The 17,942-nt window shown below is 42.5% G+C and overlaps 1 protein-coding gene across 10 annotated transcripts in view; it reads right to left on the bottom strand.

Annotated features, from left to right (window-relative positions):
• Positions 1 to 431: 431 nt before the first annotated feature.
• WDFY3 (WD repeat and FYVE domain containing 3) overlaps positions 432 to 17,942 on the bottom strand; it is a 267,477-nt gene continuing 249,966 nt past the window's right edge. For all 10 annotated transcript variants that reach the window (XM_055312924.1, XM_055312929.1, XM_055312928.1 and 7 more), the window contains 7 exons: positions 15,589 to 15,768; positions 12,213 to 12,395; positions 11,011 to 11,107; positions 8,529 to 8,852; positions 7,841 to 7,952; positions 7,266 to 7,463; positions 432 to 3,767 (listed from right to left, as the gene is read on the bottom strand). In XM_055312924.1, coding sequence (XP_055168899.1) covers positions 3,644 to 3,767; positions 7,266 to 7,463; positions 7,841 to 7,952; positions 8,529 to 8,852; positions 11,011 to 11,107; positions 12,213 to 12,395; positions 15,589 to 15,768 — 1,218 coding nt within the window. In that variant the 3' untranslated portion in view covers positions 432 to 3,643. The remainder of the gene's footprint in view (positions 3,768 to 7,265; positions 7,464 to 7,840; positions 7,953 to 8,528; positions 8,853 to 11,010; positions 11,108 to 12,212; positions 12,396 to 15,588; positions 15,769 to 17,942) is intronic.

The raw sequence follows: 17,942 nt of genomic DNA, 5'->3' as shown, positions 1-17,942 counted from the left end.
CTTTCCACAATGTGATGGATAGAGACTAAGGCTCAGTAAAAAAGACCCCAAACCACACTATGTAGGCTTTGTCCATGGGGGTCTATTGGAGTTAGCAGGCATGTCTCAAAGTCACCTGCTGCTTCCCGCAGCTGTCCACACACACTCATCAAAACCAGGAAGCCAGCACGATCGGGATGCAGAAAGCATTTAAAGATGGATCAAACAAGAGCTTGAACCAGACCCTAACAGCCAACATTTCTTTAAGCAGGAGCTTCTGGAAGGTATATTCACAGCTAGAAAAGAACTACAAAGTTTAGGGAACTTTTTGCCTTCTGTTTTGTTTTTCCTTCTCTGAATAAACTGGCTTAAAAACAACTTTTTTTTCTTTGGGTGGTAAATAGTAGGTATTTATTTGAAATGAAAAAAAAAAAAGTACCTGGACTATTGCATTTAATCATGTATTGTAATTGTGTTACTCTACCTTTTTGCATCAGAGACAGATATACAATGAACATTCAGTTATCACAGATTGCACACTAGATAGTAATTCTTCAGGCCTTTTACATAACCACCAAAGAACAGATATTGGATTCTGCAGTATAGTACAAACGTCCACAATCAATCCAGTCTTAGCCAGTATCTTCAGTTTACTTCTGTTGCTGTACAAATAATTGGCCATTACTAGGGCTTACAAGTTAATAACAGGACAAAAAAAATATACATTGCACTGACACAAAAAGTCAGCTGTGTTAATAGTCATGCAACAAGTAACCAAACTTGCTGAAATTAAAAATACTTTCTAAAAACAGTTTTAACAGCATAAATATTTTATACACAGTTCATTTACCAAAACAAAATGTATTTAAATGATACAAAGCAAAAATAAGTTTCTACCAACTTTATACATAAGAAAGTGCAAAATAACTTATCTAGAGTGTTTTGCTATTATCCAGATGGATGGCTGCTATGGGCAGCTATTTTCCCCTTCGGAAGCATGACATTACAGTTGTACGCTACACACAAATGTTAGAATAAGTGGATGAATGAACAAAGGAACTACAAAGGTCAGGCAGGAGCCCTGTGAGGTACTCTCAGAGAAAGAATACAGACCACACAAAGGTGGATGTACATGCTGAGAATATATGTTGGTAAACAAATTTACATGGAACATAGAAAAACATCCAGAGAAACAATTAGTTTATGTATGTGAGTGTACTTGCATGTGTGAGTGATTTGTGATTTCTACATTAGAAAGCAAAAAGAAAAGAAATCCCACTGAATAAAAACAGTTGCCCACAGCACCAGCTGCCAGAGGAAATACTATCATGAGGGTTTTGGTTTCCACCTTCTAGTTATGGAAGTTGTGTTGGAAAGTTTAAAAGTGTTCATCCCAAATAACTTCATATTACACAGAGGAATAACCTTTAAGTAACTACATACACACATTCATATATTCAAGTCTTTAAAGAACACCTCTGCTATTGGGTTTGGGGTAAACATGGTTCGTAGACACAAGGAGGACGCTTCTTTTAAAAAGTGTAGAATAACACTGCTACAACTCATCTATAGGGCCGGACAAGGGCAAAGCCCACGATTATGTGATAGCACAATTCCTGCCACTGTTGAACATCCAGCATTATTTATTAGAATTGGAGTAAGATGGTGGGTGGGGGTCGGGGAGGGGTGAGGAGTTAAGACACAGGAAGGAAAACAGAACACAACTGTTCTTCAAGTTAAAGTATTAATGCCAATAATCCTTTTATTAACAAGTGTATTTGAACTTTTAGAAATGGAGGTGTATTAATCAATTTTGATATGTAATCATAAATAGACTGTAGGCTCAAACCTAGGTAAATAAAGGGTTAAATTTAGTGAGCATAAGGCACTAAAGCAGCCTTTATATTTCTCTTGGAGACCTAGTTATCAGGAAGAACAAATTTGTTCTTAAGCTGGTTTCAGCCCATTAGGTACAAGGTTACTATTGTACCAATGCCTATTTTTGAATGCATGTGCATATATGTGCATTTTAGTGCATAAGTGTGCCTGTCAACAGGGCCTAAAGATGAAAAGTTGGGAAAGCCAAAGCCACTGTCCTTGTATGATACCTCCATGAGGGCGTGAAGGCCTGTCCTTCCTTGCTTGGGCCATAAATAATTCTCCTTTTTTTTCAAATCACAGGGCTTTTAGAATTGTTCATAATATTATCACTAAATATCTGAAAATGTTAAAATCTAGATTAATTGTTTCATTTGTTTTTTTATATATATGTATATATATATATATGTACATAACACACATTTAAAAAAAATCCCACCACCAAAGCCTTTTTTCTGTAAACTAAACTTCTCTCTTAGCCCCAACCAGCTTTAGTCTCCCTAGATTTGTGTGTTCTGTATCCAACTAGTAGAACAAATTAAATAACTAATTATTAAAATACTGTAATTATATTCATAGCAAAAACAAAAAAATAGACATTGATACAGTATAAATCTCACTGTTTTCAGGTAGATGGCATTAAATGGTAAAGGTTAATTATAAGCAGTTCTGACATGATCCAGTTTTACAAGATTTATATGTTAATTCTGTACACTTTTTTCATTTTTTTACCCTTTTTTGAAAATAAGATATAGTAGAACATTAGTGTCCCCAAAGACACATACTTATTATGTTCTATGCAAGAGAAGCTAATGTGGGTTACATGCAAGTATATTTCCATTAGATGAGGCAGGGCTGTCTCCTGCATCGCATCGCATCGATCACCTGACCGCCACACTCTGCAACACTAAAAGGGACGCTGTGGCCACATGGCAGTCCAGATGTGAGTTTACGAGGGGCCTTAGGACACTGGAACAACACCGAGGTGGCGCGTAGCCAGGTGTAAGTCGCCCAGCTATTTGCAGGGTATCTTGTGGCAGGACGCATAGTCTCCCACACTGTTTCCTAAAGTAAAGAAGGTCCACATTGTTTTGGTTACTAGCCTAGTTTAAGTGGAGATACTGTGGGCAACTTGAAAGAAAGCACACTGGGCACACAGGCTGGGCTGGGAAGGGGGGAGAAAAGACCACAGATTATGTCTTTGAGGATTTAAAAAACATATTTATAATTAATTTGTGAGAGGTGTCAGACAAACCGTAAGTAGTTCACTGAGTTAGTGGTTTAGTTTGAAGTCTCATGTTACAGACAGTTAAGTCCTTATTTAGAAAAGAAAAGGCCTTTATACCTATTTACAATATACACAGTTACTTGCAAAGAAGTCAGATTTACAACCATTTTCTAAAAGCCTTTTTGTTTTGTTGGTGGTGGTTTTTCCAAATAAGGATGAGTAGATCTATAAAAATGAGACGCAAGAAAAGCCAGTTAATAAGTGAGGATTTTCTCTTGGAGACAGCTACTGGTAACAGGGAGAGTGGGATACTGGAGAAGTCGCTCCGGGGAACCACCTGCCGCTCTTCTGGCGCTGCTCCCCCGGAAGGTGTCCGCCCCCTGACTGCACTCTACACCCGCTTCTTCGCTGATCCCTCGGAATCCAACGCTCCAAACACGCGGTATGAAGAGAGGCAGAAACGGAGACTTGCTTCGATGCCTCCCGAGCTGTGAGCCGTGACGGGGGAATCGGGAAGGGGGTCTACAGACTGCAGTCTGCCACCAGCCTGTGGGATCTTCAACAATTCCGAGGCCCGTCCTCTGAACCCCTCTCGTGCTGGAGGTTGTAGTAACAGTTCTGACACACACGCACCGGGGATGAGATCTTCAAGCGTTTGATTTCTGACTGAAACCGACTGCACCTAAAGGGAAGGCAACATCAGGTAGTTACAGGTCATCTCCACGTTTGATCACTGGGCCCACTGGGCCGAGAAACACAAACTGAAAAACTCCGCAGAAAGCTTGCGCTGTCATGCCAAAGACCTGTTGGTTTGTGTCGTGTGGTTCACCCAAGATCACAAACACTACCGTATTGTTTCAGTCTATGATGAAAAGTAATATTAAATCGAGGCAAACTATCTATTTGACTGAGAGAATTTTTATTTTTTATTTTTATATATTTATTTAGGTGTATATTATTTATTAATACATTTATTAAGGCCAGGTTTTCCTACAGGATGAAGCCAAGAGTCTGAACAGCTGTGTGGGCCTGGCCCTCCTGCCCTAGAAACTTGGGAGGGATGCCAATGCCTATTTGGAGCTTAACTTTTTTCTCTTAGCAGAAGATTTACTACTAGATTGATTGATTGATTGATTGATTGATTGATTGATTTTACTACTAGTTTTAAAAGACTCTTTGGTCACTATCAAGTTCCTCTGGGCTTTTAAACACTTTTTGATCTAACTCCTCGGTGATTTCTTGAACAGTAGTTTGGCTTTTCTGTCTAGTCCAAATGGTCTCATTTTCTGTTTATTTTGATAGAATTCCATGAAGTAGACTCTACTTTAAGAGGTGCTCAAAATCTTTAAGAAGTATTCCTCTTCCTGGAATAAAGCACGGTGTGACCTTGGATGTGGCATTTAATCACTTTAAACTTGCCTTTTCATGAGACTGAAATGGAAAATTCTGTTTTCTCCAATATTGTACCAGTAAAGGTGTCCAGAGAATAAACAAAGTGTCACTAGCCTAAGAGGCTTTTTTTTTAAATTTCATTTATTTATTCATGAGAGACACAGAAAGAGAGAGAGAGAGAGAGAGAGACAGGCAGAGGGAGAAGCAGGCTCCATGCAGGGAGCCTAATGTGGGACTTGATCCCAGGATTCCAGGATCATGACCTGGGCTGAAGGCGGCGCTAAACCTCTGAGCCACCCGGGTTGTCTGCCTAAGGAGTTTAAAGGGCTGTTCTTGGACTTTGAGGAGACCCTCAGCAGTGCTGACAAACTCTAGGGGCACCTGGGTGGCTCCGTCGGTTAAACGTTCAACTCTTGATTTCAGCTCAGGTCACGATCTCAGGGTCATGGAATCGAGCCCTGCATCTGGCTCCATTCTCAGCGAAGAGTCTGCTTAAGATTCTCTCCCTCTCTCTGTATCCCTCCCCACAGCTCACATTCTCTCTCTCTCTCTTAAAAAGAAAACTATTTAAAAAAAAAAAAAAAGAGGAAGCACTGACAAACTCTCACCAACTGAAGGGCACAAAGAATGGCAGGGTGATGCTATGCTCTGCCAAGACAGCTCTTGCTTCTGTGTCTGCTCTATCATAATCAATCACTGGTTGGTTGGTTTTTCAAATACAGCCTCCAACTAACATCTGATAGCAACAGATAAATAATTATCTACCCTTAAATAATATTTGGAAAATTAGACACTACAAGGAACACTGTATGTGCCAGTGCATATACAGGGGTATTGACCACCCAAAATTACTAGATTACTAGGTTTTGTAGAGTGGGCTTCTTAAAGCCCAGAAACAAAAGACAGAATCCTCTGCCAGCCTCCAGGAAGTCCCAGAAGGAATGGCTGGCACCAACATTCTGGCTACCTCATCTTGAATCAGATTTCCTAGGAAAATGGTTTAAGACATCAGTCTGAAAAACAAAAACAAAACAAAACAAAACAAAACTACCATTCTATAATAACATCTTTTACTGAAGACCTATATTGCCAGACTTTTACACTTGGTGTTTTATAACATTCACACACATGATTTCATTGTTTTCTCACTCAGCACCTCTATGAGAAGGTGTCATTATCCTCATTTTACAGGTTAAAAAAATAGACTCAGGGAGGGCCAGTAACCTGCCTGAGATGACATAATGGACAGTAACCCAGGATGTATTTGGTCAGTGTAAACCCAAGAACCACACCTTTTTCAATAAGCCAAAGCCTGCAAGACCACAGTAACTGGCTGAAAAACAACTATATGGTTCATGCTTTCTGTGAAAGTATCTCTATAGTTAAGCAATGTGAGCACTGAAGACCATTTCCTATGGGACCCTTTCCATTGTCTGCCATGAAAAGTGTGGACTGTACATGCATGTTGGGGATCCCAGCATATGAGAGAGATGGCATCCAAGTCAATGGTGAGGGGACTACTGACTTCTCATACAAGGAAAATAAAAAAGATCCTCACCACACACCATGCTACCAAATAAATTCCAAGTGTATTTGGACCTGAAGACCTAACCGTGAAAAACAAAACCCTGAATGTTGTAAAAGGAAAGAAAAAAGGCTGTCTTTAATGATCTCAGGACAGGGAAAGATTTCTTAAGCCAGAAAAAAGAAAATCACAAAAAGTAATAAATGTGACTACATCATTAAAAACATGTCTGTCAGAAAAAACATATATAAAGTGAAAACATAAACCACAGACTTGGAGAAGGTATCTGCAAGATGTATATAGAAGACAACTAGAAACCAGAATAAAGAACTTCTCAAGTATGATGGCGGAGTGGGGGTGGGGTGGGGGGACAAGCAAACCTAAAAGGAAAATGGGCCACGTTCCCCAAGAGGAAACTCAAACAGCCAACAAACACATGCCAATCTGTTCCACCTCGGCAGTGCTGCGAGTTACAACCACCAAGTAGTGCTGGCTCCTGCACTGGTGAAAGTGAGAATGTGGCAATCCCAGGTACGAGGAATGGGGACAGCCTGCTGCAGGTCATGTCGAGCAGCACTGCTGGTTTGGACAGCAATCTGGCAATATCTAGTGCAGCTCAGGAGTATGTTTATCTTCTGTCAGTTCCAGTCTGAGGTCCCTCCTCTATGGAAACTCCAGCTCACATATTAGGAGGGCATTTATACTAAGGGTGTGTGCTGCAGCACTGTTCAGAGCACTAACCAAATGAAAAAGTCCCCTAGGAGCCCATCAAAAGGGAAGCAGATAAACTCTTACAGCTTCATGCAAAAAATGTATGACAACAGTTAAAATGAAAATATTAGTTATTTACATGAATGGATTTCAAAAACCATGTTAGGTAAAAAAAGGGAAGTTCTAGAAGGTACAGACAGTTATGCTGTATTTATGTAACACGAAACAGTAACATGGTGTTGTTTATGGAGATGACCCGCACTCTAAGTAGAAGGCCAGGAGGGCAGTGACCGCAAGGGCAAGCATCCGCACAGCGTTTAACATGCAAGTACGACGGCACCGCAGCACCCTCCCGTCCTGAGTCACGGATGACCAGGTGTCTGTAAGCATCATCTCTACAACTGCGACGGGACACAGGTTATTCACAATTGTGATGAAAGAGAGCAAAGAGTTAGGGAAGGCTGGGTGAGGCTGTGGCAGGGGGGAGCAAATGGGAATTAACACCCCGGGCCTGACCCACGGAAACTCAAAAAAGCTCACGTCCCCTCTTACTTCTGGCAGAAGAGCTGGCCACAGTTCCTGCAATGGTGCCGTCGTTCTGTCAGGGAAAAACGCACAGAGCAGCCCGAACAGCTGTCCCCGCCTTCATCCTTCACCCAGTGGTCAGCGGCGGAGCGGCCCGGCTGGTCACTCACAGACCAGCTGAACACGCGTCCTCGGCTATCACCAACGAGGATTCTGCTGTGATCCCTGCAGGGGACATGAAGGACATGGTGTCACCTCGGGGGAAGCCTCAGCACAGGCATGATCACCCCCGTGGTTCTCCGGTTTTCTGCGGGTGTTTGTGTCCTGCTGGGGTGGGGATCGTGTGTCTGGGGAGACAAAAGAGAACTGAGCCCAAATGTACACTTTCATCTCAACTCTCTGGGTCAAACCTTGCCGTCACCTCGAAAAGCAGAGATTTTAAAATCTATGCGCCGGCAGGTCTCTTCCTCTGCTTTGTCTGTTCGAGCAACATCTGATACTGCAAATGCAATCTGTGTTCCCCAAACTGGTCCAGGCCGTGTGGACACGAGCTAGGCCAATGACTCAGTGAGGGGGAGCAGCTGGCAAGGTCTGGCACTCACTTGGAGACACCCAGGGCTGTGATCTCGGCCGGATGTGCGTTGTCCTTCCGATCAAAGGCCGTGTGCATAGTTAGCTTGCTCCTGAACACCAGCTGCCGTTCCCACCGGTACCCTGCAGTGCAAAAGTGTGAGACATGACACTCTGAATGGGAAAAGCCGGCATCTGGTGGGGGTGCCCTCAAGAGTTAAGGTGCTAACAGAGCAGCGGTCGCTGCCTGGGCCAAAGTGGAAGCAATCTATCGTGAGGCTGTTCATGGAACCGGTCAGAGAGCGCCCCACTTGAAAAGACAAATGCAGAGACGGGGGACTTGTTCAGTGTAAGAAGACAGAATGCCTCCAATTGAGAACCTAGCCGCTAACTCTCTGACAGCCAAAGCTACCTGTAAATATGGTTTAATTTATTTCTCTGTAATCAGTAACTTAACTTGTTTGTTTTTAAAAGCTTTCATGATTTATGAAAGAATGAAGTTTTTGAGTTGAGGTGAAGGTTTTTAAGAAATGCCCAACATACAGCAACCCACTGTGGGACAGGATTTCTAAGTCCATTTTATATAAGAAATTTCAAAGGCCTTCTCTGTGGGTCCCTGAGGCTACAGAGACGGGTGTAGGGAGAACTAGAGCCCACAGCCTCACTCCATCAACACACCACCCACAAGGAGCAAGACACTGACACCAGATTTCAAGTTACCAGGCTTCAATCTGCTGTAATTCCGCACTTCAATGGGGCTGGGGTGAGGGTGGTTAAGGGGACCCTGCAGATGGGCTCTGGTCTGGCCCTCTGAATAGTTCACAAATATGAAGCCGTCCTTCTCATCCAGACTGAGTTGGTCGGACCAGCGCCTGGAGTCATCTGAGCCACTGTCCGTACACCAGACAGCCACTGCTCGGCAGGAGGCCGCCCGGGGCCTGTGGCTGGTGCTGCTGGGCTGACTGGGCACGTCCTTGGGATCCTGGCTGGTGCTCTGCTCATCTGCTTCTGAATCGCTGCTGTCCTCGTCCTGGGCTTCCTGCCCTGGGTAATGCATGGGGAGAATAGAAAACACCCACACATGTTATGCTTAGACCCAGCTTTGTCCCACTGGTATTTTCCCTCTACCAGTTAAGACCCAACACACATAGCATTTTTAGCTAAGTATAACAATAATAACACCACCACCAGAATTTTCAGCTAGATTACAATAGCAAAAAGGAAAAAAAAAAAAAAAGGAATTTCTGAGTTCAAAGAATGCTTTGGCCACAATCTTGAGGTTGGCATTCATGCTCTGCAATCTGGCCAAAACCTGCCTTTGTGAATTTCTCAGTGCCTGCTGCACATTCCCTACCATGGCTCAGCTGGCCCATGCCAACTCTGTTCTCCACAAAATTCTGTTCCCCCTCATGGCCAATGCTGCACGTGCTGCTGGTCCTACAACACCCTGCTACCCCATCTCTCAAGGAACAGTGGGCATACTGCTTTTGCTCAAATCTTACCCGGTTCCTGCAGCAGAAAGTAATTCTCACTCTTCGGGACTCCTTGAACAACAGTTGTATGCCCTGCATATTGGAATTCTCACCCCAAAGTATTACTTTTGGGTAATCTTTCTATAAGACAGTGGTCAGCCCCAAGCACAGTGCCTTCCATTTGGCAGTCAGTATAAATGACAATCTAGATGAATCAATTATTGATGAAAGCTTAATCTATTGATGTGGGGTTATTCCTTATTCCCACTGTTATTATGCATTTCCTCAACCCAACTCCCTACTCTCCTGCAAGAGTCTGACATAGAAAAAATTTGTAAGAAATAAATATATAGAATTGAAAAAACAGGAAAGCCAAGAACAAGTGTGTAAGCACCAGCTCGCTATAAGTACACTTTTTTTTTAGCAGGACAAATTCCTTGTACTGACACTAGTAGTCTAGTTGGCTAATTTGGGTGATTTTTTTTTTTTCATTTCAATGGCTTATGACTATGAGCTTTAAGGTCTTCACTGACAAACTGTCTTAAAAATGGCTTTCGTTTCCAGCAAACCACTGGCTTGCCTTGCCATTCATCCAGGCAACTGCCCTCGAGCCCTGCCACTCCTGTGCTGTCCAAAGTCAACCCTTCCCTGTGGGCTGCTCTCCACACTGCCACTTCTTTCAAGCTCTGTCCACAATATGAATAGATAAGAGGAAAGAAGACACACCAGTATGTTTCCTTCCTGAATGTGACCTCTTCTACCTCATTATTGATCTCATCCTCTGCTGTTATTCACTTAAACCCTTGTTAAAGGAGATTTCTCCTCGGACTGCTTAATTCAATGTCTAACACAACAGGTAACCACCAAATACTTACTGAACTGAACTGGATTTAGGTAGAAACTATTTTCAGCTTACAAGGAGAAGTGATTTATGCCTTTCTGATAATAAGCCCTTCTTCTCATATCATCAAACTCATGCAGAATTCTCAGAGTACAAAAACTCAACAAGAAGAAACAATCTGAAGGTCAAAGTTAAAACCCTGTTCCTCTCTGACAAGTCCATTGTACCAATTGTTCTAAATCAAAGGCGAGGATGTAAAGTCTCTGGAGATTAGCAACCCAAAGCAGATCTCAGTCTGGGTTTATGGCACTGCTTCCAATCATTCTGTATGGCAATCACCCATCTCTGTATTCCTCTGGAAAACCTTAGAGTGTTTCATAAAGAACAAGTAACAGAGTACAGAACACCAAGCTTCAGTCTGAACAAAAACCCTTTTTCAGCAGACCTATGGTGGGGATTCTGGTTGGCCTCCACAAACATGATGCCACCCTGTCATCTATACTGAGCCTGTTAAGTGATGAGCAGAACAGATGTGGGACTGAGGGCCATCTGATTTGTCTACCACTGTGCCCTCCAGATTTGCTTTGTATTTTCAGAAGTGAAAGGCCAAGCCTTTGGTTGCTAGCCTCCGGGAAGCTAGCAACTCTATTTACCATGGGATGAGGAAGCCAACCACCGACACTAGCACACCAAGTACTGCCTGATGAACTGGAGAAATCTTTGTGTGTCTGCCCCATTATCTCACGTGTTCGGTGGCAATCGTGCCTCTGACAGCTACACTCAGCCTTAGGCTACTGGTTTATGCTGTTTGATGAAAGTTTATCCATAGTGACTTTAAACAAACAAAAGAAATATGAAAACCATGGAATAATCAGAGAGTATTTAATACCTATTTGTGCTTCTGGACAGTCTTCCTGCATTTCTAGGACTTCAACAGGCTCAGGAGCTGGTGTTTCAGGAACTTGCAAAAATTCCATTCTCCAAAACTGAATTTAAGGAAGTATGAAAATAAAAGTTAAGCAGCTTCAAGAAACAACTTACATGTTACTGGATGAAGACGAATTCTTGGGATTAAACAGGTATCTTTTATTATTGTGTAAATTTCCCTCTATCTTGAAAAATGTGGGAGAGGACTGTGAACACACAGCACTTCCTGAACTTGGTTCCATGAGTTATTGGTGAGTATTTCATGGTGGAGGGAAAAGGATGGGGGTCAAGAAGGTTGGAAAAACATGGTTCAACTAAGCACACTTTTATTTCCTACAAAAACCTGAGAGCCTTGTGTGCATACTAACATATACTCTAGATCTCCAAGGAGGCATGTAGTAAGCGGGATCCCCAAATGCCTCGGGTGGAGGATCCCCAAATGCCTCGGGTGGAGTCATCTGGAACACTGCTCTGGAGCCAGCAGACATGGGGGGTGCCCGTTGCCTGAGGCACAGGATGTGGTGTGGCCAGGGCTGACTGCCTCATTGTTCGCTCAGCTAGTGACTGACTACAGGGCTGCAATGATCTGCTCTCGGCTTTTACAAAGAACACAAAGGAAATCTCCTGAGAGAGAAAAACCCAAGTATTTGAAAACACTATAAAGGAAGACTCTGTGGATTTTGTTCTCTGCAGAAGCCCAACACAAAGAAAACTATGAAAAGGATAAACTAGGACTTAGGTGAAATTATCTAGGATTCTAGATAGGGATCGGACAACATGAGTCCTCTGAAAGCGGTTTCCAGCTCTGTGATTCTCTGTAAAGAAGAGATTGTGCCTGTTTTCCCCACGAAGCCACCTAAGAGGCTGAAAAGCCAATACTTTTGCCATCCACTGTGACAGGGAAATCATGTTTATGTGGCCTTGGGTCAAGCTGTCTGGTGGTTACTGGCACTAACAGGTTGATGTAGTGGAAAGGAAAGGGGCCGAGTCACTGAAGTTGCTTGTGTCTGAGAATGCAGCTGCTGAGGCTTGTCTGAATCTGAGCAAAAGCTGGCTCACTAATACTACAACCTGTTCAGGGGTCTCTCTACCGTGGACAGCTCCAAGAGCTTCTGGTAAACCAGGGCAGCTAACCCCTAGGGTGCTTCCTCACAGAGAACTTACCCGGACCACGCCATCTGAGTGTCCCGTTACTATGACGTTCTGTGTGTCCCACTCATTCATCTCCGACACGCAGCAGCAGACGATCTGCTGGCTCCTGCCTGTGAATGTGTTCACGCTCACAATAGGGTTCCCGTTGATGCTCCACACATGGATATACGTGCCAGCACAGGACACGATGTCCCCCTGAGAAGGTAAAACAACCTCTTCACTCTCTTTGCTCCCTTCGTATCACATTCTGGTTTCAGAAGCAAAGTGGATCTTTGGCCTAGCTCTCAAAAAACCTTTTAAGTTCTTCGATTGGTGATGCGGGATTTCTGAGGTAGCCTGGAATTCAGGGCTTGCGGACCTAAAAATATACTCCAAACAGAGAGGCCTCTTAAAGAATTCACAGGTTAGTGGATGCTGTGGCTCAGGTGTTCTCACACGGAAAGAAGGGCAGGAGCCCTTCCACGCTGTCAGTTTCTGCACCAGGATACTACTGGGTCATGCATGACTTCGTGGGAAAGCAGCCTGGAGGTGAGGCCCTACTCTTGTGCCTCCCATTGTTTACAAAACCTATTTATATCTTTCATTTAGAGGCAGGAATCCACCTCTGCATAATTTTACAAAATCAGTCCAATCACCAACCCCACAAGGTAGAAAAGAAATCTTTCAGTCCAGATACTGTTATATCTCTCTTCTCAATAAATGAAGATGAAATGTTGACAACATTCATCTGTAGCACCTTTTTTACAATTTGTATTCATAGTAAGGGGAGGAGAATGAGGAAAAAAAAGAAGAAAATTGGAATATAGGTCACTTCTTGGGAAACTGACTCTCTAAGCTGTTAACTCAGGTTTTTGTAAGTTCCAAAGACAAAAAAAGGATAGGCTTTTCCCCTTAAGTTCTACCAGGTAGGGCTCCACCCAACCTGGTGAGAATCCAACTCATTCCTGTTACAGGAATGAAGATGCTTTTGAAGCATCTACTATGTGTCACTTAGTGTGGTGGACACTTCAGACATTCCATTTTATCCTTTCAACAGCCTCTGAGGTTAGCGATTACCAGCGACCCTGGAGAAGGGATCAAAGTCAGGTGCAAAGAGCTTAAGCAACCTGCCCATTGTCACAGGATAAAGATTTGAACTCAGTCCTCTCTGGCCCCGAAGCTTACGGACCACACCATGCTGCTTCCCTAATCCCTAAGACAGCCTGGATGTCACAATGCCAGGCACTGACTTTAGAAATGACCTGGTGAATTTCAGTACAGTCAACAGGTACACGAGGACCTATCGAAATAGGAAGATGGTCATCAAAAGCAGGAGGAAACTAAAAGCTGAACAGCGGCTTCGACTCAAGAAAGAAGGGAAGGGAGAGCCAAGGGTGGCATGATGAGGAGGCCTGGGGCTTTCCCAAACCACCCTCTGCGTCAGTCTTGCTACTGTTCTCTTCCTTCCTCTGTCCTTCTTCTACCAAGATGGCAAGAACCAAACCAAATCCCAAACAAAAGTGACACTTGGCCAAGTAGTGCTATGTCTACCTCTGATTCAGCCACTGAACCACCTCGGACAATGAGTATTAGCAGCTGTGCTGTAATTAATGGCCTCGGTCTCTCTAAGAGATGAGAAGCTACTGCTCCACTGTGCACTGTGTGAGGCTCTCATCCAGTACTCCAGGGTGCCTCAATTAGAGAGCATTAGAGCAGGTCCTGTGGCTGTGAGGGCTAAGCATAAGAGGAGCTAAAGGGCAGCTGCAAGGTCGCTTATGCCCAAAATGCAGACTGAAGCCACGCAGACTTGACACTGGCTGCAAAAAATACGACAGAAATAGAAATCTTTTCATGTGTTATTAAGAGATTACAAGAGCACGTAAAAGGGAAAAATCAAACACATCTGTGGTGTTTGCTGCAACTACTGCAATCCACTGCACAATAACAACTGCAATCTGTAGCAGAATAACTTCCCTGAATAACAACTGACTATAAATAAAATTCTCTGTATTAAAGTTAAGAACAACACAACAACAAAGCCCTCAAAATAGTGCCTTAAGCATTTCATTCCGAGCAACACTGCCAGATCAGAGCCATTCTGTTGCATTGAGGTTTTCATTAAGCTCTTCGGTACAAGCGTTTGCAGGACCAACCCACGGTGCCGTCCTAAAAACATCTTAAACCTTTCAAATATACCAAAAAATGAATTTGACTTCTTTTACCCCTGTATGCTCCCCACTCATTGCCAGGTCTGATTGCTCTTACTATTACCAGCCACTCTATGTGCCATTCACTACAACTGAATTGTTTTCTTCTTCTTTGACTACAAGGTATCTGGCTAAAAGCATAAGTTAGTATCTTCTGGTGGAAATTAAGGATTTTGCATCCCTCCAAAGAAAAGCTGTCTGTGTGGGTGATGCTATGGTATGGCTACATGGTGTCACACAAGAAGACACTGGGACAGTACTAAGGATGAGGGAGGGAATGAATATAGCTAAGAAACAGTGAGGCTGGGGAGTTCTGGTCCATTTGCAAGACTGATTTGCGTATGTGGGCATCACCAACCCATGAATGTGCTAACTTGTCCCTCAGACACAGGGGCCTCAGTCTTTGCATGCCCACCCTTAGTTTCCCCTGCTTTCCCACACACCTTAGCAAGGACTATACTTTCTGCACCCCACCTTAGGTGGGCTCAGTCTCCGTGGGGGTCTTCTAGGCCAGTGCATTTATTTTATGCTGACTTATTTATTTACATATATAATATTTATTTTTGAGAAGAGATAATATCCTCCAGTAAGTTTGGGATAACTTTGAAAATAGTTTCTATAACAATTCTGCTCATTTGGTTACCCAAATGTTACTCTTTTCACCTGACATAATAAATTATCTGAACATATTCCATAAAAAGGTCAACACAACTTTAACATTCCTAACAAATCCTACAAATTCCTTGTTTTTAAAAAAGCCTAGTCTAGAATGTTGTTTTGAACTAAATCTTGCTCATCAACGTATGCAGCAGTGAATGGATTTTAAGACAAAATTATTTCTGAGTTACAAACTTTAATATCCATTCGCTTTTTGCATAAATCAAGGAACATGTAGTAGCATTTATTTTTATTTTAAAGATTTTATTTATTTATTCATGAGAGACACAGAGAGACAGGCAAAGACATAGGCAGAGGGAGAAGCAGGCTCCATGAAGGGAGCCCGATGAGGACTCCATCCGGAGACTCCAGGATCATGCCCTGAGCCAAAGGCAGACGCTCAACTGCTGAGCCACCCAGGTGTCCCTGTAGTAGCATTTATAAAATGAGTGCCTATCAACTTAGAAAACACTCATTTTTTGTTTACATTAGCCAGAAATACTTGTCTTCCTAACCATAAATCAAGTGGACAACTGACTACTTACTGTTAGTTCATTGATACAAAGAGCAGAAACTGGAGCTCGATGGCCTCGGAGCTGAGTTAGGAATGATAGTTTGTTCAGATCCCAAATGATGCAGGTTCGGTCACGGGATCCGCTGACGATTATGTGATAGGCTAATGATGCTGTGGCACAGGTGACAGTATCGGTGTGGCCAAGTAAGGCCTATGAAGGAAAACAGAAAAAACCAGGCTGATCACAGTGACTGTACTTCAAGGGGCTCCAGAAGGTCCTGGATGCACTAGGAATGAAAGGAGCGTGTGTGGGGAGCAGCAGCATCTGGAAAGTCTTCCTTTTTTGCTGACGGTCTTTGTATCATCCTACTAGGGGAAGACAGAAGTCTGGAGAGCTCTGGAGGCTCTAACCTCCATCTTTTTTTTTTTTTTTTTAAAGATTTTATTTATTTATTCATGAGAGACACAGAGAGAGAGGCAGAGACACAGGCAGAGGGAGAAGCAGGCTCCATGCAGGGAGCTCGATGCGGGACTCGATCCTGGGACCCCAGGGTCACGCCCCGGGCTGAAGGCAGGCACTAAACCGCTGAGCCACCCAAGAATCCCCCAACCTTCATCTTTATATCACTTCTTTCCTGGACTTGGGCCAGAATCTTAGAAGGGGAATGGAAGCTGCAACACAGCTTAGGTTTCTTCATCCTGTTTCTACATGGAGATGCATCCATTATGGCCCTCAAAGTATACAATTTAAACTCTGCATTGATTCTTTTATGCTACTGTCTCCTGTTAGTCTGAGGAACTACAATTGGATGGATCTTTAAAAAACAAATGCGGTGAGGGCTGCATAGTTAGGGTACATGGTCCTAGCAAGATAAAGGAAAAGCGTGGTTCTGACGAGTGTGCTGAGCTCCTGTTACTGACCTGGACACATCTATGCCCAAGAGATCCTTCTTCAGACTAGAATAGGAACTTTTGTCTTTTGCTAGAACATGAAGAGAAACAGGACACTGGGAAATGGTAATGTGGGAGAAGAAGCATTTCAGAGAAGATTCAGATTACTCTTAAAAGTTCCTGACAGTTTAACTATTTATAAATAATGAGTTGGTTTATAATTTTTTTGTCCTATATAAATCTCTTCTGTATGCTTAGGGAAAAACCCCAGGAGGCTGTTTTAAGTAAGTGCCTTCTACTGAGGGGTTACTGGCAGGTACACTAGGTTCAAAGCCTATTTTCTAAATAGAAAATATTGTTAAGTAAGAGAGTCTGGATCAGCAAACTACAGTATCAACCTTGTATTTGTTCATGTTGGCACTGTATTTTTTTATGTGGTCCATATTTAAACTCAGCAACCAATGAAGTTTTTGGCCCATATACATGACTGGTGGTGTAAGTACAAGGGGGTCCATTCTTTCCACAGATATTTAAGATGCCACTGTCTGAGTCTGGCTTCTAAAGAAATTTGGAGTCACAAAGAACTGAATTCACATCCTGGCTTTACTTCTAAATGTGACTTGGGTTTGTATCTTCATCTCCTCAAGCAGCGGTATTCTCAGGTACAAACAGGCTTATAAACTACCTCATAGAATTGTGAGGGTTGGAGTTTTACATTTTAAAACACCCAGCACAGTTGTTCTGAACATGATACATGCTCAATATACAACAGATATTATCGTTACATTGTTTTTCAAATCTGTTATCATAAAATACACTTAGATGTGTACTACATAAAAAAACCTCACAACTCAAATGTTAAAAAAAAGATGGCTCAATTATAAAAGGTTTCTTGCTTTAGGTAAAACTTTATGCAAGCACATAATAATCAGATGATAAATAAGGAAAGAGAAAAAAAATGAATCAAAGAGTTACTAGTTTAGCCAAACAGAAATCACCCAGAAAGATAATTAATAGGAATCAATCACAAATATAATTTGGCTTGGAAAAATCCAATCTACATACAACACAGTTGATCCTGAACAACATGGCTAGGGGTACTGATCCCTGATAAGTAAAAAATCTGTGTATAACTTTTGAAACCCCCAAAACTTAATTACTAATGGTCTACTGTTGGCTGGAAGCCTAACCGATAACATAAACAGTTGTTTAACAAATATTTTGTATCTACATTGTATACTTATAATAAAGTAAGCAAGAGAAAACAAATATTAAGAATATCAAGAGAAAAAAAAGAATATCATAAGGAAAAGAAAATACATTTATAGCACTATACTGGATTTATTGAAAAAAAGTCTGTGTATAAGTGGACCAGGTCAGTCCAAACCCATGTTGTTCAAGGCTCAACTGTATTACTTAAATATATTAAAGTGTGTGTGTGTATATACATACACACACACACACACACACTTGTTCTTGTTTTTAAGATATATA

This window comes from Nyctereutes procyonoides, unplaced genomic scaffold, assembly GCF_905146905.1.
Source record: "Nyctereutes procyonoides isolate TBG_1078 unplaced genomic scaffold, NYPRO_anot_genome, whole genome shotgun sequence".
Taxonomy (NCBI): Eukaryota; Metazoa; Chordata; class Mammalia; order Carnivora; family Canidae; genus Nyctereutes; species Nyctereutes procyonoides.
Note: the sequence above shows the minus strand (reverse complement) of the source record. Positions and strands in the feature narration are given on the sequence as shown.